The following is a 23,474-nucleotide window of genomic DNA, read 5'->3' as shown; positions in this document are numbered from 1 at the left end:
CTCTCCTGCTGACTTAGCTGTCATTAGTCTAACTAGCTTTGCTGGCCAGCATACCAGAGCTGTCTTGCATATAAAAATAAGGCATTAAGACAATTGTTAACTTCAGACTTCTTTATTTGAAAGTCACCCCAGTCCTGTCAGAGTAAAGTACTTGTTTGTGTGAAATTTAAACCAATTATAAGTATAATGGAAAGATGAAAAAAATGTGTTACTTCTCCAGGGTAAGCAGACACTTTAAAATATCAGCTTATTATCTAAAATTCCTGAATAGCCTAAAATACTTCCCTTTTATACAGAGGATGTATATTTTGGATGTGCAGCACTCAAAAAGAAAAGTCACAAGTCACTTGGGCTCTGTCAGAGCTTGGCTTTTCAAAAATCATTCAATGTTTTACTAACAAAAGGATTTGAGGACATGGGAGGTAAATGACCTCTAGGTATTCTAGACAAGCAACATAACATTATGCTTCATTATTTGTGCAGATGTTTATTTTCTACAAATATTTGACATACAAAAATGTCAGGCGAACCTGCTCCTTTGCCAGCACACAGCAGTAGATGACATCCCAATTGAAACCCTCCAATGCTCCTCCTGCTGCCCTCTCTGCAGGCTAAACTGTATCTCAGTGTGTCCCCAAAAACAGGCAGGACAGACACACACAATGGACCAGCCTTATTCTAATTATTATCTGTAAACACAGCTCTGAGAGATGAGGAGCTTTACCTCTCTAGGTTTTATCAGTAAGAGACCCAAAATGCTTAATGAAAAAAATTCATCATCATCGTCATCATCTGCTTTCCACACATTATATTCTCACTCCCCCTTGTGGCTCATGAGCTTACAGATAGTGAAAAATCAACAGTAAGGTTTGCATGGAGTTAAATATAAACAGCTGATAGGTTTTGTTATTAGTCCATCTTCAAAAAGATGAAAGCTATAAACCAGCCCCCTTTTTTCTATTTCTTTGGAAAATTAATGCACATCACCACATACCCACATTTGCTTTCAGTGACATGGACATTTTGACTTGGATATATTATCAAAAGGCCAGGGTGGATGGGGCCCTGAGAAATCTGGTCTAGTGAAAGGTGCCCTGGCACAAGGCAGGGGATTGTAACTAGATATCTTCTGAGGTCCCTGCTCACCCAAACCATTCTGTGATAACTCAGCATTTGAGAGCCACTAGGATTAATACTGTGGAAAAAACAGGTAATTAGTTTAAAACAAGTTTCACAAGATCACTAGAGATAAAATAAGACCAGTTTTTTGTACCCCAGGACTTCTATCCTGTGTTTCAGATTCAGACTTTTCCAGCTTATGTTTCTCATTTGTAAATAAGACCTGATAGTAGTCACTGATCCTCTAACAAAGGTATTGAGAAGTTCAACTAAGTAGCTACTGCCACCAGTGTTACTATTGGTGCCAAGGAAATTAGAGCAAAGTAATTTTATAGTTTTCAACTCAAATATCAGTGCATGTAGTGGTTTTCGAGGACTCTAGACCAGACATCACTTGAGAGTTAATGAGTAATACCAGAAGTAGAATACAGACATTAACTGGGTCAAATCCATGGTAAGATAACATGTAAGATTAACCATTAACATGCACAAAGATGCTCGCTGCTCTGAGAATTATCAGCATTTTATATTTACTAAAGCACCCTCAGCATTACAGAAGATGCTCCCATAAGCAAAATACCCTAAACTCAATTTCAGCATCATGAAAGGGGAACGTACTGCTAAATGACTTAGTAATGAAGGCCAGAATAATTAGAAAGCCACGATCCACTTGGCTCAATTAATATAAGGATTATCATTCACACACAAAAAAAATTCCTTCTCACAGTACACTAACTTCCCTCCACTAACCCCTGATCCACAAAACCCCAAAACCTCAACCAAGCAAGAGAACCCACAAACCCCACCAACGACAGAAAAACCCAGATCTTAGAGCCAGCCAAGCCATGCAGGAACTGGGGGCTGGGAAAGAGCAAATAGCTCCTAACAGGAACAGGCGAAGTTTGGGTTCACTGCTCTAGGGAAACATGAACTAGAACAGCAGACTGAAAGTGCATTGTCTTGCAGAGCTGCAGAATCCTACTTCCTGCATAATTTACTGGAAGCACAGCTTACATTTTATTCATCACTTTGCAGCCAACACATTACAGAACTGCTGACTCAACCTTATTTTCAGAGACCAGCCTGTTGGTCAAACAAAATTCAACATGAGAAAATACTGAAACTTGGGTGTTATATTACACAACTAATTATTAATAACTGCATTATCTCAAATAAGATAGACTCCAAATGAACAGGGCAAGATTCCCACCATGATTTCAGGGTAATTAAATACTTTAGAGCTTCTGAATTTCAACAATATATATAATTCCTTAAGCCCTTTTTAAAAATTTTTTCCTGGGCTGATGAAATTGTTTTAGGAACAATTATCATACATACTTAAAGAAATAGTTGCCCTCAGAACATCTATTCTGACAATCTGAGGGGCACCCTGACAAAAAAAAATTGTCAACTTTCCTCTAGGGGAGGACTTCTATAACTTAATGACAGGGAGAAGGGGAAAAATCCACCCCCCTTCTGATTCTGTGCCTCTTGAGAAAAAGCAACCAACTTCCAACAGTCAGGTTCCTACGAGAGTTACAAATAAATTATTATGAAATGTGATTTGAAAAACCACGACTCGATTAAAAATATCCAGTCAAGTGTTTCTTTTCCAGCAGAGGGCAGTGCACAACCAGCAACCACCCTTCAAAAATCAAACCGAAGGTTTCATTGAGACCGAAGACTACGTGCATTTAATATTAGATTGGCTCTAACAGAATCTTTTATGTCTGAATCACACAGCTTACATACAAGAAGCAACTGCTGTGGAGTGTTTGTGAAGCTTCTGTTCCTGCTATGCAAAGAAACATAAAAAAAGAGGAAATGTGTCTGTCTGAAGCCTTACTGACATCACTGATGATCTTTGAGTCAGATGACAAATCCGTGGTGACAGAGATGTGTAAAGTCCAAGTTGGCCACATGGGCATACTGCTTCTCTCCTCAAAAAACCACATTCCATCTGATAACTGCACCTTCTGTGATACTGCTGTCCTTGCTGCAGTTGCAAAATGTGTGGAAAAGAAGTCCTTAACCCACCCTAGAGGCTCAAAAAGAACCTCCTGATCATGTGATGCCTTAGTGCAGGCATTCCTCCAGTTCTGTTACTTAACGCTGTCAGCCAAGGCAGAAACCCAACAAGCGCTGTGCTCACAAGCCCCAGCTCGCATCGCGGCAGGCAAGTCTCTGCAGGATGTGACACACAGCAGAGAGCAGTGCACTGCACTTGGCAAGGGCTCCAGTGAGGTGGGGATTTCTCTGATATATTTCCATGTCTAAAAAAAGGCTGCTTGCAAGGAAATTTCACTGTCATCAGGAAAAATTATTTCCCAAACTGTGGCTACTTGTCATGCTGACACAGATTTTTTCCTAAACTTACATACACACATATAAACTACACTTTTGATCACACTCTTACCATAGTATCTTCAGCGAGCAAAATTGTGAGAGTCAAACACCCATGCCTATATTGGATTGGCATCCACAATATTATGAATTTGTGCAATTAACTATACAAACTTCATCAATAAATCTCATAGCTTGATATAAGTTCCCTGAAGTTGGATTAAATCCACAAAATACTGACCTAATTTGCAAAGCTAGAGATAATGATAACACACGGGAATGTCATCAGAATTTTATTTTCAGTTGCACTAACCAAATCCATCATGAATGACAGTAATTTCTATCACAGTTTGTTTTCTAACAAAACCAAGGAAGAGTAAAAATAGGGGAAAAAAATTAATACTGTGGGGCTGAGACAAGCAAGAATCCTTCAACAGAAGTCCACAAGACACTCTTTTTCTGCAGCTGGCACTTCCTTAAACCAGCAACAGTTCTTTCCAGTCTGAATCTAAATATAAACTTCCCTCATGACCATGCTGAGCAGACAGTCATATATTTTGCACGTTTTCCACTAATGGAATAAAATATAACTCCAAAATTTCAGGCCATTGTAATATTTATCAACTCACTGCTGATATGTATTTCTGTAATTATTAAGCACTATTTCCAGAGGAAATGCTTGAAAAGTTTCCCTGATAGGAAGAGAGAAATCTCTCTTTTTTTCTTTTCATCCTGATATAGCTTCAATGATTACAGCACAGCTTTCTATAAAAAGATCCTGAAGTATTTCTAGTGAATAGGAATGGGACAGAAAGCTATCTTTGGTTCACATGAATTTGATCAAAATGACTCACAAAAAGCTCTCTGACACACACTAATCTGCCAGCACTTGATTCTTTCTCCCTTACTGCAGGAATCTGTTCTGTCGATGTGCAGACTCAGGGTGTGGGAAGAACCTGCAGAGGCTACCAATGGATCTATTATTTGGTTCATAAAACTTGTAAAAATCTCACAGAATGTACAACGTGCTATTGTGTCCCTGAATCTCTTTCATGAATTGGGTAGCAGCCTGACTCAAAGCAGTCTGGCCTGTTTTCACTTCTACCATAAAAGGGTTTTTTTGAAAGAGCCATTTAACTGTGACCATGGTTTCAGCAGCACTGTGAATACAAAGGAAGAGTTGAAGCCATATGGACACTTCAGTATACTCAGACTCCAGCAAATCAGTACATTTTTCATCCCCCCTTAGAACCTGCTTTTGCATAATTAGCTCTCTTTATATCTTGAATGAACTAATACATCAATATTCAAGACGTACTAAACTCCAACTTGTGAGCAATGTAATTTAAAGAATTAGAAACCACAGTTCATCTATAGAGAACATTCTCTTAAAAAATTATGATCAGTATTTTCTGTCCTGCATCTTCAACAGAATAAAACAGCAGAAAAAACCAATTTATTTTGCCTTTCCTCTGTTCAGAGTATTTCTGAATACAAGGACTTATTTATACTACTTTCAGTCACCAGATTTCAGCAAGGAAAGGTTTGTTAAAAAGCAAAGTGCTACACTCAGCTCTGAAGTTTACCATCAGTCTATCTGCTAGTAGTCACTACAGAGATGATGATGTCCTCACTGCGAAGCAGTACACAACCAAAACCAGCACACTGGTCTGAGCCCAGGTCTTTCTGTAAAACTGCTTTTTAAATCCAGCTAGTTTAAAACTAGCTGTTTGTCTTGAAGAAGAGTAGGTATGACTGTGCAGCCTGATAAAGTGGGTGTGGGTGAAATCCCAAGTGAGGCTGGCCAGGACACCTGAGAACAATCAGTGCTCTCAGGGCTCTGACACGGTGCAATTTGCCTGGGACTGCAACTCTTGGGTAGAATTGCCAGCAGCCAAACTATCCTAACACAACTTAAATTCGTGCCATGTATTACTTTCACCATAATGTAATTCTTTCAAGGCAAATTAATCCGAAGTCTCTCTTCTCTTTCCAGCCTGAATAGCAACATGAGAGAAACAAGAATCAGTGTATCAAGACGTCACAATTACCATGTACAATTAGTTCCAGTGTGAGTTTTTTTTGTATGAGTGATACATCACACATGCTTCATACCCAAGTTTATATGTGTTTTCATTCAGTAAATCAACACTTCTCTGTTGAGAGACAACACTAACTATATTTTCCTGTGCACTAGAAAATATAAATGTGCTACTCAGAACTTTAATATCCTGAACCAGCAAAATATGACTCCCAAAAGTACTCTTGCTGTTTTCTCCCTCTTCTCTTACTATCCCTTTTTCATTTTAAGGTATTTTTTTTACTACTTAAGCAACATCTGTCAAAGCCTACCTGCTAGCTCAAACTACATATGTACAGATTACACACCAAAGAGACCTGTGCAAATAGCAATGGTGGTATAAAGACTGCTGCAGAAATCGATTTTTTCTGCTTCAGAAGGTTTGGGCTCGGCAGTTTATGCCTGCCGCCATAATGTATTTGAGGATCTGGAAAATTTATAACAGTTACCATACAGTAAGTTACAGAAAACATTGAACACATGCTTGCTAAAACTGAAGTCAATAAAGGGAGTCCAAGATCCTGTTGGTATGAATTCACCCACAATTTTTACAACTAAGGTTAACTCATAAAAAAAAGTAAGAGGCAACTGATGAGAGACCTCCTTTACTTATGATTGACTGATTTCTGTGTAAGAACACATTTTTAGAAGCACTTTTATTAGTAACCAAGACTTTTACAGACAAAAAGTGTTTTGGGGAGTTATATTTATAAGAAAGCAATTTCTGCATATTTTTCATAGTTGTAGTTTGAGATTTCTTGTCTAGAATTCCTGTTATAAAACCACTGAACTAGGATCCAAACTTGAAGTTCACTAAAGGTAAGGATAAGAAAGGAAAAACTGAAAAAGGAAGGGGAAGAGAAGGGATTGGTAACCCTTGTGTTCTCCCTTATAAGTCTCTTTTCCCCAGGCTGTCCTCCTCAACATCCAAGCTTTTATAACTAAGCTTAGCATCACTGCTATTGACAAGAGTCCAAGACAAGCTTCTACCAGGAAAGTTGAAAAGCCCAGAAACCACATTTATAATGCAGAACTTGCTGAAACAAGACAAGACACATATTGATGAACTGGCACATGATACCTCTGCCTTCCACTCAGTCACATTATTAAAACTGTAACAGCATATTCAGTACAGCACAGTGCGAGACAGTAAATTAAATACAGCAATTAACACGTCCACTGTTTCATTGCCTCTGGCATCCCCTCTTCCACAGCACTCCTGAGAAGGCTTCTGACCTTCTCTTTCCTACCATATCCCAACTTCAGGCTGGGACTGAGGCTAGGGACGTCCCAACACTGAACTACCTGTTCAGAGCAGAAATCCATCAGCTGTTCTGACAGTCTCCTATGGCAACCACTTCTTGGACCAGAAGTGAATTTTCACCTGTAATTTCAGTAAGTATAGTGCTAAAACTCTAAACCTAAATTTGACATTTTTATTATATTTTCAGATGTGTTTCTTTACTTCCCCAGAAATCCATAAGCAAAAAAGACAACTTCTTTTAATCTTCTTTTAACCAAAGCAAGAATTTAGGCAGTCACCATGTACCTGTAAAGAAGCCCCATGTAAAAATGCAAGCTACACTCAAAGTACAATGCCCACAAATATTTCACTGAAGTTGTAAGAAAACAGCTTGACATTCATATTTAGCTTCTCTGTACCAAAAGACAGACATCTGCACTATTTACCTACAAATAACTGGAAATGCTCTATCAGTGCTGGGTATAGACCAAATAAAATATTTTGAGGGTAAGAAACAGTACCTTACCTTGACATATTCCAATGTAGGATCCAGAATATTCTGATCTCTGCAAGGAAATGGTGCCAGGAGAGAAGGACAGAGAGAAAAACAAAAAAAATGGTAAGTCCAAATATAGCCTCATACTGAAGAGATGCATTAATATGAGCAATATGCTACTAGGTCACATTAAAATCCTTGTTAAAACTTGTTGAAGCTTTATAGCCTACACTATCTCATTTTTAACAAATATTTAAATCACTGGTTTCTTTTAGAAGGACATGTAGTGGAGCCAATAGTACTTAATTTGAGAAATAAAATTAATTACACCACTTTAAGAAAAAAAAAGAAATCTTGATATTTCAACAGATGGCTGGAATACTTACTTGCCACTCAAAGTATCTGAAATAAATTTAAAAGAGAGCTCTCTCAATTGCTTTTGAATTTATTTCTTTGCTTTTATGTCTTTCCATTTAAGCTACTGCCTCTGATAGCACTGGGAGGGCACTGCTCAGAGGAAGTGGAGAGTACTACATTCACTTTCTATACATACATAGAAGAAGTTCTCAAAATAATCATAATTTCAGCATCACAATTATTTGAACATCAGATAATCAAGTCATTACCCTAATCTAAAAATAAAAATCTCATCATAGGTTTTCTATACAGACAGATGGCAAAGGGCACCGAAGCCTAACTGAAGAGCCTTACACTGTTACAACTCTTTCCATAAAATACATGTTTATTTTTATTTCTATTTCAAAGCATTTTGTATATCTGTTTTTATTTGAGAACTGGCAGATTAATAGAGTTGGCAGGACATGACTGGATGTTTTCTAAGAAGCTGGGATGACACACGTGGTACTGCCCTTAACTACAAACATGAAACAGGCACAATGAAAACAGTGCAAAATTAGAGAGGGATCAGGCACTTGTTGCAGCAAACAAGTTTGCTACGTGGACAACAGATCTCTATAAATTTAGAAACAGGATCCTTTTTGGTGGTAGCTGTTGCAAAGATGTAACACTAGAAACCAAATAAGCAGCTTCAAAAATGTAGAATTTGGGTTACACTGGAATGAATCAATGCAGAAAACAGTCTCTGAATTCCCCATGTTGTTTGGAATGTAACTGCATATGATCTGAAACAATGTTATTATTTGATACTCAAATTTTAGTCTGGTTCCCTAACAGCTTTTAATCCAGAATACCAGAATACCGAGCCTTCCCCATAAAATGATGGTGCTCAACTCTTCAGGCTGTATCATGTGTTGCTGTTTCATATTATCTCAGAATTTATCAAGGGTCAAATTGCATTCTCAGCTGATGTTTTAAAGAATAAAAAGCTGGAGTCAATGGAAATAGAATTAGGACCATTTGAAACTTTTTCCTATGCAATATACAAAGAAGGATCAACTTGATAACTGTATGAGCATAAAGCATGTACAAGCATAGCAGAGAACACAGGGGTGAAGCACAGAGGAAAAAGAAAAGAAAGCTTTGAAACAGAAGAGATGTTTTTCTTCTCAATACTTTTTAATTTGACTGGGGAAAAAAAAAATCCCATTTTCAATCAGTTCAGCAAAGTCATTAAGCACACCTGATTTCTTCTCACGTTCAAATGATCTGTGGGAAGTTGTTCCAGTACCAAATGCTACTGAAAAACTTTTCAGTTTAGTTCTTCACTTGCCTGTGGAATCTTTCAGGACAAGGGGTCTACCAGCACAGCATATGCAACACACTCTGAAAGAACAAACCTGCTTACTCTGGCAGTGAATGTGTCTTGTTATGGTCTGCACTCCTGCAGAACAGCCTTCCTACTGACTCCACTGCTCCCTTCCACCTTCTGCTACCAAGCAAATGTTCTTAGGACCGATCAAACCAAAGCAAAAGGAAAGAGGTAGAAAAGCTTCAAGACAAAACAGTTTATTTACTGGTATATAAAGCAGGACATCCAGAAGAAACCAGAGAAAGTAGTGACCTGCATTCCCTTCAGCATCCATGTGACAGAAGTGCTTTGAAAATGTTTGGCTTTGGGAAATGGATGGTGTAACAAGTATCTGCACAAGAACTGTAGTATTTTATCTGGTAAGCAGACCCACAACAAAATGTACAAAACCCTGCCATTCATCCTGAGTCATATAGAAAGATGTTTATGTTGGAGCACTGTTCATCTCAGAGACCTGTCTCCAAGCTGATCTACTCTCTCTCCCCCATCTTCCCTTGTTCATCTTTGTGCAAATTTTTTGAAGTTATTTTCAAGGTATAGTAACTTTCATTGATGGGTAGTAACTAACAGTAAAGACTAACTACTGCATTTTCCTGTCATCTGACTCCACCTCAATACAACCACATTACATACAGAAAACCAGATTAAGCAGTTAGCCCAAATAACTAGAAGGTAACCAAATAAAACTAACTCCTGAATCTCAGCTCTCTGTTGGCAATGATGTTTCTTTATGCCATGGGCTACCAGTGAAGGACATCTATGTCGTCATGAAGATAAGAAAAATATAAGGTATGCTTTTTCTTTTCATTTTTCCTCTCAAAGAATCTTAAAAAAATTATGAACCCACATTCTCATTTATTATATTAGAAGATCTGTAGAAAAAAAATTAATACTTTCAGATAACTAACATCAGATGAAAGAGAGTACTAGCAGGTTCTGCCATCTCTTAGAATTGATTTAACTGAAGGTTGGTTTCAATAATATTTTCTTATCTTTCATTAGATTTTATTACCTTTCAAATAATGCTAATGTTTGTCTTCATAAAAAGCTTGACTTTACAGCTGTATTCATTTGCACCTGTTTACCTACAACATTTATGATGTATTAGAGTCTGCACATAAGTCAACCAGTCCTGTGTAAACTGTGGGCTCACAGTTTTATTATTACTGGATTTTATTATGCATTTTGGTTTCCTAATAATCAGATAAGACCTACTTACACTCAGATAAAAAGCCTATTTATAACAGAATGATGTCCCTGGAACAGAGAAGTTTTCAGAAGCCCTCAAGCTGAGGTAAGTATGCAGTAGGACACACAGTATTGGCTTCATGCTCTTTACCCATTCTGCCACAGAAAGGAATTTATGAGAGGAATGCAAGCAGACTCCCACATCTATTTTGGGTATTGCTATTGCTGCCACCTCTTGCTATCACCTCATTTCATGACAAAACAAAATCCCTTTCCAGCACATTTTTAATCACAGGAACAAAAAAGAAGAAAAAAAGCACCTGACTTGCTACATGCAATTAAGGCATTCTCCTGAGTAGTGTAAATCCTCTGTGGCCTCTTCCACACACACAAGGTCTGTGTGGAATCTGTGGAAGCAAAAACACCCCTCCAGTAATATCTGACCAGAATCTTAGCCCTCATGATTCTGAGGCTTTTCCTAGCCAGAAACACATTCTCTCTAGAGACTGACATCTGACAACCCCTTTTTCACTGCTGGCTGATCTTGCAGACATACAACCCTTTAATCTGTCCCTGGTCGTCCTTGGAAATGATCTCAATTTCTTTTCACTCCAGTTTCAAGATTCTTATCAAGATTCTTATGTGCTTTTTTTTCATGTATGGGTTTCTTGCTGTTACGGCCAAGAAAATACACAGAGCTTGCAAACAAGTGTGGTGCTTCAGCAAGCCCAGAAAGAGATGAAGGAGAGAAAACAAAAAACGTGAAGTTGCTCTTTTGCTTCCCTCTTCATCTCCCCATAGCAACATTTGCTGCAACAATGAAGTGTTTGGTGTCATCTTGGTTGGCATTGACTGTCTATGAGCAAGTAGTGAGACATTTGACCACTATGAGAAACAACATAACTTCTCAGAAAATAGGAATAATCATTGTATGAGGACCCCTCCAAAATATAACTAGAGCTGACTGAGATGAGACAGGGGGACAAAATTCAGCTGTTACTGTGCTATTTCTCTACTTCCCAACATATCTGAACAATGGCCAAATGTGTGGGGAGAATTCAAAGATTAAAAAAAAAGGCCCTTTTGAAGTTGTCACCATGAACAGTCACTAGCTAAAATGAAGGGGAAAAAAATCACTGTAAGCAACTTGAATCACACTTCTGGTATGGCAAACTAAACACTGTCATACTGCCAGTTTCAAATCCTGCATGGATTTGAAGACATTGAGCAACGAAACACGAAAATTGGGTAAAGAAAACCTTAACATCCTGGTAACTAGCCACTCTTCTAAAATATTTGATAAAATTCTTACATAATCACAATCAATGCTGGAACTGAAAAGCTGAATCCTGGTGTTCAATCCTAACACCCATTATTCAGTTCAGTGAGTGCTAGAGAATAGCCAGAATCTCAGTAACTCAGACATCATCTGTTTTTCACTCTGCAGTTTGTCCAACAGTTCTCTATAGGACTGCTTCAATAAAAAATCTTTAAGGAGACATGCTGTAATCTTTAGCTGTTTGATTCTATGAAAACCTCCATCTTTCTAACATTGCACATGACCTCCTCTCATTCTTGATGCTATAAAAAATCCTGCAGACCTTTACACACTAAGCCATATGAAGCATCTGCATTTTCCAGGCCCTTGGCATCCTCACAGAAAAATCAGCTACAATTATAAATTAGCTGTGATAACTTTAACAGAATTTCAGGGCAGTGCAGTCAGTGCAGACACAACAGTATCATCAAATTGCCCAAATCTTCCCTATCATTCAACTCCCATATAAATATTCTTACAGTGTTAGAAACTGATTAGCCCTGAGTCAGCTTTGTGCTACTTCACACTTTTATAGCTGTACCTGTGGGAAAAACATTGGGACACAGCGCCAGTATTTGATATATGAAAATATATTTGTCCATTTATTTTAAAGGGACTTTTCCTGGGGACATTTTATTTTCTACCCCATTGAAAGAGAAATAATGAGAACTATCTTCTCAATAGTTCCAACAAAAATAGTTCCAACACCAATAGTGCCAATGCCAAAACTGAGTAAAGACAATAGAGGCTCAAAGGGAGCCTGAGACCCTGAAAATGTACCAAGCTGTTGCACAGCTGCTAACACAGACAGAACTGCTGTAAAATGACCAGATGGATCACATGCCTTCTTCAGTTTGTGTCTTCGAAATCTCTCCATCTCTGTAGATGTTTGAAATACACACTACTGAAGTATGAAGGTGCAAGTCAGAGCATGCTGGACATGGCGTGTTTCAGTGTATGCAGCACAGACTGATTTTATTTGTACTGCAAACTGGAGCAAAAGATCCACTGATTTTATCCCCCAGCAGCTTCTGCTTCACACACGCACTTCTGCTGCATTCCTGAGGGCATTCCACCCTTCTGCCTCCAGCTGCACAGAACCATGGACATGACTCATTCCAACACCAGTGGAAACAAGTGCAAACTGCTATGACTAACTGTGTGATGACCTGCAGCTCACACAGGAACAGCAGGGACTCCAGTAATTAAAACTCCAGAAGAGATCCAATGTACTTTTCCTTGGAATAAATAAAATCTCAATCCTATTTGTTCAGAATGCCCCAGCAGAGATAATGTTGCAGCTATTTACATTTACCACTTCAATGTGGATCCCTCTAACTTGCTCCAGTTAACCTATTGCAGCAGAAAAATCGACACCATTTTTTTTAGCTTTTCCAGAAGAATTTCTCTTTCTGCACCACACACAGCACCAGTCTCTACAACCTGGTCAAAAGCTCAGACTAGCCATCTCCATTCTTTTTCCTCTATTTTCCTTAACATTTAGGCCTACCAAAGACAAAACTCTGTCCTTCAAAGCCCTTCTTAAATCTTTTATCCCAAGACCTATTCTATGAAAGTAATGGTTGGGCAGCAAGACTATTGCTTATCCAAAACAGACACTGTAACTACAAATGGATTATATATGTGCTGCTGCCTTTATGTATATGTATGTGCTGTTGACTTATATCTTCAGCTGGCAATTCTTTACAATGAGTGTTTCACTTGCTGTACAGTTATCCTGAATCCAGTGCCACAAAATTTTAGGTGTTCAAAATCAATATAAACTTACTAAATGAATATGGCATATTCAAAAAAACCCCACTGACCAACGTTCAGTAGAATCAGTGTCTTCACTATTAATCTGAAATGCATCTAACACTAGGTATACTTTTTTCACAAAGTATGGCTTTCCCCCTGCAAATAGATCTTTCAGGAATGTGTATTTGGACTGAAGCATAGGAATACTAATACAAGGTTTTAGCACTGAAGAAGACAATAGTGGGAGGAAGAATTGTCCTTCCTGTCTGTTCCCTCAGCCCACTTAAGAAAGCTCATCACATCTGCATTGGACATGGCAAGTCACCATTAGGAATATGCTCCCCTATGTAATATTTAACTACTGTTTAGAGCATAAAGGGGCAGAAATGAAACCAAATGCTGACATATGAACAGGAAGCAGGATGAGGAAGCAATATAGCCCTTGGTACAACTGAATAGGACACTCCATAACACTTACAAAAGAGAGCAGAAAACAGCAGAGGCAGGGAAGGAACTTGGGGTGTGACAGAAGGAGTAATTCAAGAAACTTCCCACCACATATAATGTCCTCTGCTCAAAGAATAAACAGCCAGAAAAAAAAAAGTTTTCAGGAAGTTTTTGAAAAACAACACTGACAAATTTTGATAGGGGCTTTGAGGGATTTGGGCTCAAATTTACCTGGCAAGTTGTTCATTAACAATAAGGTTATGATCCCACAATTAATTTCAAATGATGATACAACTGTGTTCATCCCATAAGGAACTTCAGTTCCTCTGCTCAGAAGCTGAAGGACTGTGGTTTAATTCATCTTTAATACTGGAGAAATGGTCTCTCTTTTTGAAACATTTAATCCTGTTTTCCTCATTTCCCTCTCTGAAGATCCCACATGGACAGATCTCCAAAATCCCCATAAAAATCTAGAAGTGGAGCTTGGTTCTGCAGGCCTATGTCTACCAAGCAAAGAAAGAGGATGTGAGCATCAAACGGGAACAAAGGGGTGAAGTAGAACTTCACAACAGAATAATGTGAACCCAACAAAGGCCAGAAGGGCTAAAAAGAAAAGGTAGACAAGCCAAAACAGAACAAAGCCCTGGAGTTAAAGGATAAGAGGATTTGAAACTGAATGTAAGCAGATAACAGTAGCTGTTCTCTGCTTATCCAACACAGCATTCCTTCTACCACAAACATCTCCCAGCTTCAGTGGGTAGCTCTGCTCCACCTCTGAGACAGCAGAGATCTGCAGGTGCACGTGTGATCAGGACAAACAAGAGAGAGAATGGGAAAATCTGTGACAAAAAGCATGAAGTACTGGCAACATCTAAGGAATTCTTCCATTGGAAAAACCTGTGCATGGAAGAAGTCAATGAGATATTCACTAGCCCCAAATTCAACACACTTGTGTTACTCCTATTAAAGAAACACAACCACATATAAACATTTTGGTTCAGGTTTTTTAAAAACAAAACTCACATTAAGAGGTAGTTTCAGGCCTTACACCAAAACTGTAACTATTTTTACTTTCAAAATTCTGTGCATTTATAAAAACTCCTCCAACCTTATCCTAAAATTTAAAAGGGAACCAAGACACTGGTCTTCTTCCTGGTAATCTTGCAAATATTTTCATACTTGAAGAACTACATTGAATTTCATAAACAAAAACCCCCCAGTATTACTCACTTTGCTCCCCACAGGAAACATACAAAATATTTATTTTACTTGATATATTAAAACATTGATAAAAATTATTTTTCATTTTCAAAGTGCACCAAATCATTCAAGTGTACATACAGTATTAATATAAAAAACGCAGCACAAATTCAAATTAAAATTATCCAACAAATCATGTTTTCAAAATCACTAATTAGAAAAAAATAAATGCTGTCCAAATACCTGATCCACCCCTTTCTCCAAATCCAAAGAAAAGCAGAATTTGCAGCATCTGGGGAAGCAAACAGGCTGCAAATTCTGACAAGGATAAAGCAAATTCCTGAATAGTGTTCTCCTCATCAAGCACAGCCTTGCCAACTCTTTTCCTTTATAATTCAACTGTGAGTTCAAGGACTTCAGCAGGCCTGATCTATTCTGGTAATACCACTAAGAAAACAGGAACAGTTTTGGGAATGCAGAATTCAGTCATTCATAGCTTTATACTACAAGACTAACACCTTGCCAACTTCCAAATGTTCTGCCCTCCAAGGACAAGGACAAGCACTCTAGAGAACAGTGAGCCTGCTCAGCTTTATGCTGATGAAGTTACCCTGTTAATGTCAGTGGCATTAGTCAAGGTTAAAATTGAACATATTTTTATTTTTTCCTTGAGAGTTACATGAGACAAGTATGTGAGGATCATCCAGCCAAACATGCAGAGCCTTGAAGATCAGAAATTCAGAAGAGAACAGAACATCCTAAACTACCAGATAAACTAATCTACTCTACTCTCTGCTACAGCAGTACAAAGTCCAGTGCTAAATGAGAGCACTTCATCTGAAGCAGCTGACGTAGAAAAACAAGAGGAAAAAACTCTGCTGACCAGTACTCAAAATAAGAGACCGAAGTCGAGCTAAATATGCAGTCACACACTTACCATACTTTCAGAACTACAGGAAACAACTGAATTCTTTGCACCTGTGTGTAGATAATTAGGGCCAGTCTATAAAATGCACTTCAGCTTTATCACATTTTGATCTTTTGCAATAAGGTTCAATGAGCTATGGAAGACATTAAGAGCTACTGGTCTGCCCATTTCCTTAGTGAAAGAATCAAGCCAAGAAAAATCTTGTCTCCCATGGCTCCTCACACCTGCCAGATTTATTTCTTTCTTTTTTAACATGCTTGAACCATGTCAAAAAAACTGATATGGACAATTCATGCTCGATATCTTGGCAGTGTAAAAAAAAGCTGCTATGCCTTGTCTGCCTACAAAAATGAATTGTTGGTAACCACATCAATAAAAACAGTAGAGTTGTAAGTATAATCACAATCAGGACTTACAGCATAGCCAGGAATTTAGTGGACTTGCGAATAGAAAATTAAAACAGAAGCAAAGAAGAAAAGATTAAAATTATAGCTCTGTAGTTACAACTCAACACTTCAAATTCATACACAGTTAAAACTACAGCTTCAAAAACAGGGGGAAAAAATTGAATTCTCACTAGTTGGTAGGTCAGGCCCTCTCATAAACAGTGATAAAACAAAGCACCCAGGGCATGTTACATTATTTAGAGAAATGCACGAAGTATTTTGATTCCAAGCCAGTTTGAACAATACAACCCTACTGTTTATCAGTGACTCAATTTTTTAAATGTCTGTATAGACAAAGAATGGAATTTGAACAAAAAATTGTCCTTACAAGTCCCAGCAAACGAAATGGCTACTGCAAAGAGAGCTAGTAAACAGAAATTAAACCAGCACATACTCACAAATGTCCTGTATAATGTGAAACAGCCAGTGTGAATTAATGTCAACTTTGTTTTAAAGCTTTAATTAGCACGAAAACTTAGAGGGATCATTTCTGGCAGATGGTGTGCTTCAACACTTCCTAGGGGTAGGCTCAGCAGAGGAAAGATAGTGATTAAATTCAAATGTGTGGCCACACAGTTTCTCCCAAAATATCCAAAATTCTATTCTAAAGAATCCTACACTACACATACAGGGCAAAGGCAAAATTAACTCATTTTTCTTTCTTTCAAATACTAAATTTCTAAGTGGACACTACGGCTATTGAAATACTAAGGGCTTTTAAAAAAGGCATGTAACTCTGCAAACTGCATAAAAAAATTAATAATCTTATTTCTAAGATATTGTGTCTAGCTTTGATTTTATTGCTGTCCTAAACTGTCCATCCTAAAACTGACATTAAATTCTTTCAAAGCATCATGGCCATCAACAGCATCAACTTTGTGCAAATCCAGATCCTATTTCTGACCTCTTAACAATTTAGAATTTCACACTGGAGCTCTTACTAAACTGAATTTCACTTAATTGTGTCACAAACCCTGTTTTTTTCAACACGAATACAAGCTATTTGCAGGCAATAGAGGAATTACCAGTACTGAGAAAGGAGTATCGTTGCTCTTCTTCACTGTCTTTTAACTGATTGTGAAGATCACATCTTTATTAGCCTGACTCACTGACAACACAATGTTGAACCCATCACACCACTTGCATTACTCCTCTCCCCACAAAACAACCTTGGAACCTGTTTGACAGCAGGGTATCAAAGATACATTTCTCTCTCAGAGCATTCTGTGATTCTTGTATCTTGCAACAGTACTAACTTCAACTCAAACCTCAACTGGAGAAAAAAAATCTTCTGAATTTGCCTCATGCCCCTCTCCTCTTCTTTCCCTGGTATGTAGTTTGGCTTAGCAATAAAGCAACAACTGTCAGCACGAAGAGGACAAGAGGAGATGGCCTCAAGTTGCACCAAGGGAGCTTTAGATTATTAGTAATACATTTATTAGGAACTTTTTTCCCACTAGAAGGGTTGTAAAGCATTGTAAAAGACTGCCCAGAGAAGTGGTGGAGTTGCCATTCCTGAAAGTGTGCAAAAAATGTTTGGATATGGCACTTGAGGACATCACTTAGTGCTGAATGTGGAGGTGATGAGTTTAGGAACAGAGAATACCAGAGCTGTCAGCTGACAGACAGTCCAAGAAGCAATCCCTTGTTCTGCACTCTTGCAATCACACTGCCCCATGAAACAGACAGCATGGTATCAATACTGGAATCTAGTTTTGCTCTGGGATATTTGCATGTCTTTGCCCTATTCCATCCTCTTTATAATGTCTCAGAAATTCCTTGCATCTCTACAATGAGATAACATTCAAGTATGTTTGTATCAGAGCCAGTACCAGACCCACAGAGATAACTACCTGAGTACTGCTGACATCCAACTGAAATGGCACAGGTTGTCAAAACAGGCCTTTGGTAGCTGCTTTATCACCACACTCAAACCCACTGTGACAGGGATAATTCTGCATTGCTTTTAGGTCCTGTTGATTTGAGGGACATTTGGCCGCATTAATGAAAAAGCATGAACATGCCACAAGTCTGCTAAACTGTAATGCCATGCATGAAGGACCAAAACCACCTGAATGTGGTGGAAATTTTGGGTTTACTGATGGCAGCCACATGACACAGGCAAAAAAAAAAAGCTACTGGTTCTAGCAACAGATGGGAATTTGAACAATTTTCCTTTAAGTAAAGGTACCATAATACAAGGCAGAGCTAAATAAAGATAACCCATGGACTAGGTCAAAGGGAAATTACAATTAAGCTTTATTTAGGTTTAATTATCAATGTCAGATAATAAAGAACATTACACACAAGCAGTTTTAGTTTAATATGCTAAAATGAGAATTCTCTTTTAAAAGAGAATTTTTTCACTTTCAAGAGTGAATTCTTCTTTAGCTAACAAAACTACCTTTCAAGAACTCAGCTGATTCTAACTCTGGGCATTTAATTATTTCCAAGAGACTCTAAAACTTGTCAGCTTACTCAAAGAAAACTTTTTTTCCCCCTTGAACTAACTAACAGAGATGTACATTCACAAATGAAGAAGAGAACACATTCTTATTGCATTGAAAATTGACATGATAATTTCTCCAAGTCATCAGAAAAATTTCAGAATCAGAAGAATTCCATTAGGGAATGACACAGTTCATTATTATTTTCCTATTCTCACCAGCTGGGCTTATTCTTTGTAAATAAAAGAAGCAAATGATGTTTAAAAGCTAGTTCATGAAAAAAATAAAAAGCTCACAGATCAGTGACAGAGGAGTACTATACCCACTTAGGTACTTTCTTCTTTTAAAATGAATAGGGTATAGAGAAGAAAGTCATTTTTTTTTAGGTGAGAAGAAAGCTTGATCCCATAAAGAACAAGCAAAAAGCATAAGAAAACCACTCTACACATACAACCTTACCTAATTAGAACTCTTCTTCACTCACAAGACTTAAAAACAAAAAAACCTGTAGTGATGGACACAGCAAGGCTATAAATCCTAATTCAGAACTTATAATTTGGGTCTCTTTTCTCAGCCTTTAACTCCACCAGTCAAGCAACCAAACATTCTCTCATTTCTATGTCTTTAACTGATCCATTGCATTACACTGAATTTTTCTTGTGTTAGCAGGTAATTTTTTCCCCATTTTATAGAACTTAATGTCAAAACAAAACAAACAAAAAAAGGACATTTACAAAATTAATTACTTTTTGTAAGCAATGAAATATCAGTGATGATAATAAGTTCCCAAAAGAAAGGATGGCTAAAAGAGTATGGGTCTTTCCCAAGAACTTTGCATATGTTAACCACAAAGTCAGGCAGGAATAATAAACAGGGATAATTTGTCATTAGCTCAGTGTACATTGGGTTCCACTGAGTTTTCATGAAGAAGGCCTACATGTAACTCAAGATCTGAGGCAGCTGGAACACCACTCTCCTTTTCCTCAGCCCTCCATCCATATTGCATTGAATACAAATCAAAACCAAGTTTGAACAGTTATGACTTCTTGTTTAAAATTGCTCTGTTACAATGCAAAGGGTCATACCAAAGCAATTCAGTAACTTAAAAAGATTTCCTCCATGGGAATAGTACACACAATATTATACCTTTTAAACATGCAAATGCAAGACACAGTCATTCAAAATTATTTAGGTCTTCCATCAAGACCGAAATTGAATACTAGGGAGAAAACCTAACTTAGTTATAGTTAACAGCTGCACCTATGACTGGGCCTTTAGAGGCCTAGAAGAATATGTAATAATCCCTACACAAGTAACATATGTAAATTAAGGTTTTACAACATACCTGGCATGGAGTTTGCTGCTCTTTCCATTTTCTGGAGGGTACTCTTCTATAACGTCCTGTCCAAAAGGTGGCTGCTGCCATGCTCTGGTGTAAGGCAACGTTCCCACGTGGCTGAACATATCACAGGACCTAGGGGGAACTGTTCCCCTCTTCTTCCTGGGCAGAGTGCCATGGATAGAGATGCCTTGGAAGGAGTTTGAGCGATGCTCAATTGGTGAAGGTTTTGTGGTCAAAAGATCCATGGAAGAAGCTAATGAGAACTGGTGGTTCACTGGGCCGTTTCTGGGAAGACTTGAAAATTTTCCTGCAGCTATCATTATTGGTTCTGGAAAAACAAAACCAAGATTGCTTACTGTATATCAATCATCAAAGCCTTTAAAGGAAGTTAAGTAGCATGACTAACAAAGGTATCTGAAACTGAATTTCTGCTTTGCATTGAGGCAGATACCTCAAGAGCCAGTCATGCTGATGCCAATGCACACCAAGCACACATGTATGTAACTTTATACATGTTAAAACCAAAAAACAACCAATCTGGACAAACATGCAAAAGCAGGCTATGAGCAATTCCCCATTTTTATCCATCAAGTTCCTCTTTTTTGCTTTTTCACATCCTCTGTAGATTCAGACATCAACTTGAATTACTGACAACAAGCAAAGCTTTAAGAATATTTGTCAAAAAATAAAGGACACTACAGCTTGGTTTGGAAGAATATGTTTTTTAACCCAGTAGCTGGCACACTGTGAGGAAAAACCTGTTGCTAAGGAGTCTTGCTCAAGTAATAAATCTAGCAGATACTGGTCACATATTTCTAACAGGCTGTAAACTAAACGGCTCTACCCAAGAGATAAGGGCAGGAGCAGATTACTGGAATTCTCTTCTTCAGCATGCTCAGCCTGCTAGCTCAAATGGCTGTTGACACACAGATTTGCAAAGCTGTCAGTCTCTGGTACAATCAACTGCAGTTTGCCATACAGTACAGGTTTTTCTGTTAGCGTGAGCAAAAGCTTTGTGAGACCAACACTTCAGGCTCATTAACAAATTACAGTTCTGTTCCTCCAAAAATGCTGCCCTGTGCTCAGTTTACAGTGTTGTATTGCAGAAGACAGACTGCTGCCTTATCCTATGGGGTTGTATTAGCCTGCAAAAGCCACTCTGGAACACACCACCAGACCTAAAGGGCAACCAGCCCTGTATTACTTAACCTAGGTGTTCATCAGCCAGGGGCTTCCCATAGAAACTGGAACAGCCACAGATGCTGCAGAGATTGATATGAACTCAGAAAGCAGAAGTGCTTCTGGAAATAACAGTTATGGACAGGGGGAATCTGTTCTGACCTCAGTCAAGTTCCATACTGAACAATAAGAGGAGCACCCTGAAGGCCCAGCAGCCTGGAAGTCAGCAGCTCACAGCTGCACAAGAATTCCTCCTGTTTTGGGGAATGCACAGGTGTTGCAAGGAAAACAGAGGTGCCTGTATAGTCCTCCTGCTCCACCTTAGCATCACAGCTACCATCAAAATGTTTCTGCACTGTTACTTCTACTCAGAGGTTATAGTAACAGGCTTAACTTTAACAGCAATGCTAAAGCTGATATCAAAGTATGTAAAAATTCTGCTTTTTCCTGTCACTTGCACTGCAGAGATTCACCAGCTGGACAAGGTTTTCAGACTTCGACAACAAATCCCCTCCCAATTCTCCTGTATTGAAAATCCTACAATAAATACTTAGTAATGCTTTTTTTTTTCTTTTTTTTACTTTTCAATTTGTGAAGCCTCTGTCAGAGCACAGGTACTATGCACTATAGTAGAAAAGTCTCTGGGAATAGCACTTTTGCCTAGGGAGAATCTGTTTGACTCTGGTCACATCTCTTGATGAAAAGAGTAGAAAAGATTTGAGGTGTTGGCAAAGAACTGACATTTTTTGTCATGCAGATCCAAATAAAATACAAAATCCTAAAGAAACCAAAATACATTCTCACAAAAATTCTGCCATAAATTATCACACTGATGTGATGTGAAAGACTAAATAATCTCTCCATTTATAATGTGGTTGAAGGACACAGCTTCCGCTAGTTTTGGCAAGTACTAAAAATATCACATAATTATTTTCACAATAATTGCTGTAAAGTTAGTTTTGCATGACAACTGTTCTAAGCAAAAGAACTGGCATAAAGATAGGAAGATTTAAAATGCAAATGCTTACTACAAACCTGCAACCTTCTCTAGCTAAATCAAACTCACTGAGCTTGTTTCTTGTAAATTCAGCGTCATTATTAGAATAAAATGATATAAATTACCTCTAACAATTGGGGGGAAAAGGCTTCTTATCATATACACAGTCATTTGAAACTCAACTTTGTGTATTCACTGTAGAAAAGCAAGAAACCCTCTTTATGGACTCTGAAAAATTGGAAGCTAGCTGGCTTATATGGCACAAACGGTGTTGCTCTCCTTTCAAGGCCTACCGAGAGTCTGTATTTAATTATTGTACTTACTTATTGGTTTATATAAAGGCCACCCCCAAACCCCTGAATTCCAGCTGGTTTGGTTCAGGCTATCCAGTGAGAGAGTTCTCCTTAGCCTTTCCTGCAAGGTTCCCATGGCTGTGCTGAAATGGAACACATTACCTGCAAGCAGGTGGCTAACCCAAGCTGTAATTAATGTAAGCACAGAAAGCTTTGCTTAATGATGAGTCCACAATAGGCTTACTGCGACATGAAATTGTCAACCTCTTCATGTTTGAGGATCCACAAAGAAAGCTGAGAATTCCCTCTCCTAAGCCAATCACAAGGTAATTCTTACAGCAACCCAGGTTTTAACCCAACAGTCTGAGAGTTTTCAACAAATTAACCACCCCCTGATGTATAGCACTTTCTATTTCACCCCTACTCCTAAGAAGCCCTTAAGAATCAAAACCAAACTCCCAGAGTTGACCTAATAGTTGCTTCTTTTTAGTAGTACTCACATGACTTACAAATTCAATACCTAATCCTCAAATTCATACCTGAGTATTGTTTTGAGGAATCAAGGTAGAGTTCCACAGTTAGCACAAAAATATCTGCACTCAAGAACTTGCAATACATGTAGCCACAAGTATGTGTGCAGCTTCGATAATATTTCTAACAACCCTCCCTACAAAACCTCTTTAAAACCCCCTCAAAAAATCCAAAACAAACAAAAAAGGTCATAAAACAAAACCCAAACAAATAAAAAACCAACCCAAACAAAAAAACCCAAACAAAACTGAGAACAACAGGCCTACTAGCTTCCACCACACGTTTATCTGCTTGCCTATGTGCTGTATTATATATTCTTCATAAATATTAACAGAGAACTTGCAATCAGCTTGGCAACAAAAGCTCCTGCCAAACCATCCATCCAGTTTT

The 23,474-nt window shown here is 38.2% G+C and overlaps 1 protein-coding gene across 2 annotated transcripts in view; it reads right to left on the bottom strand.

Annotated features, from left to right (window-relative positions):
• The window catches only part of BCAR3 (BCAR3 adaptor protein, NSP family member), a 61,732-nt gene that overhangs the window by 26,006 nt on the left and 12,252 nt on the right, over nt 1-23,474 (bottom strand). For both annotated transcript variants that reach the window (XM_054285768.1, XM_054285769.1), the window contains 2 exons: nt 20,088-20,412; nt 7,312-7,351 (listed from right to left, as the gene is read on the bottom strand). In XM_054285768.1, the coding sequence (XP_054141743.1) occupies nt 7,312-7,351; nt 20,088-20,412 (365 nt within the window). The remainder of the gene's footprint in view (nt 1-7,311; nt 7,352-20,087; nt 20,413-23,474) is intronic.

Source organism: Melozone crissalis, unplaced genomic scaffold, assembly GCF_028551555.1.
Source record: "Melozone crissalis strain CALT ecotype California unplaced genomic scaffold, PUWL_Pcris_2 ptg000045l_1, whole genome shotgun sequence".
Taxonomy (NCBI): Eukaryota; Metazoa; Chordata; class Aves; order Passeriformes; family Passerellidae; genus Melozone; species Melozone crissalis.
Note: the sequence above shows the minus strand (reverse complement) of the source record. Positions and strands in the feature narration are given on the sequence as shown.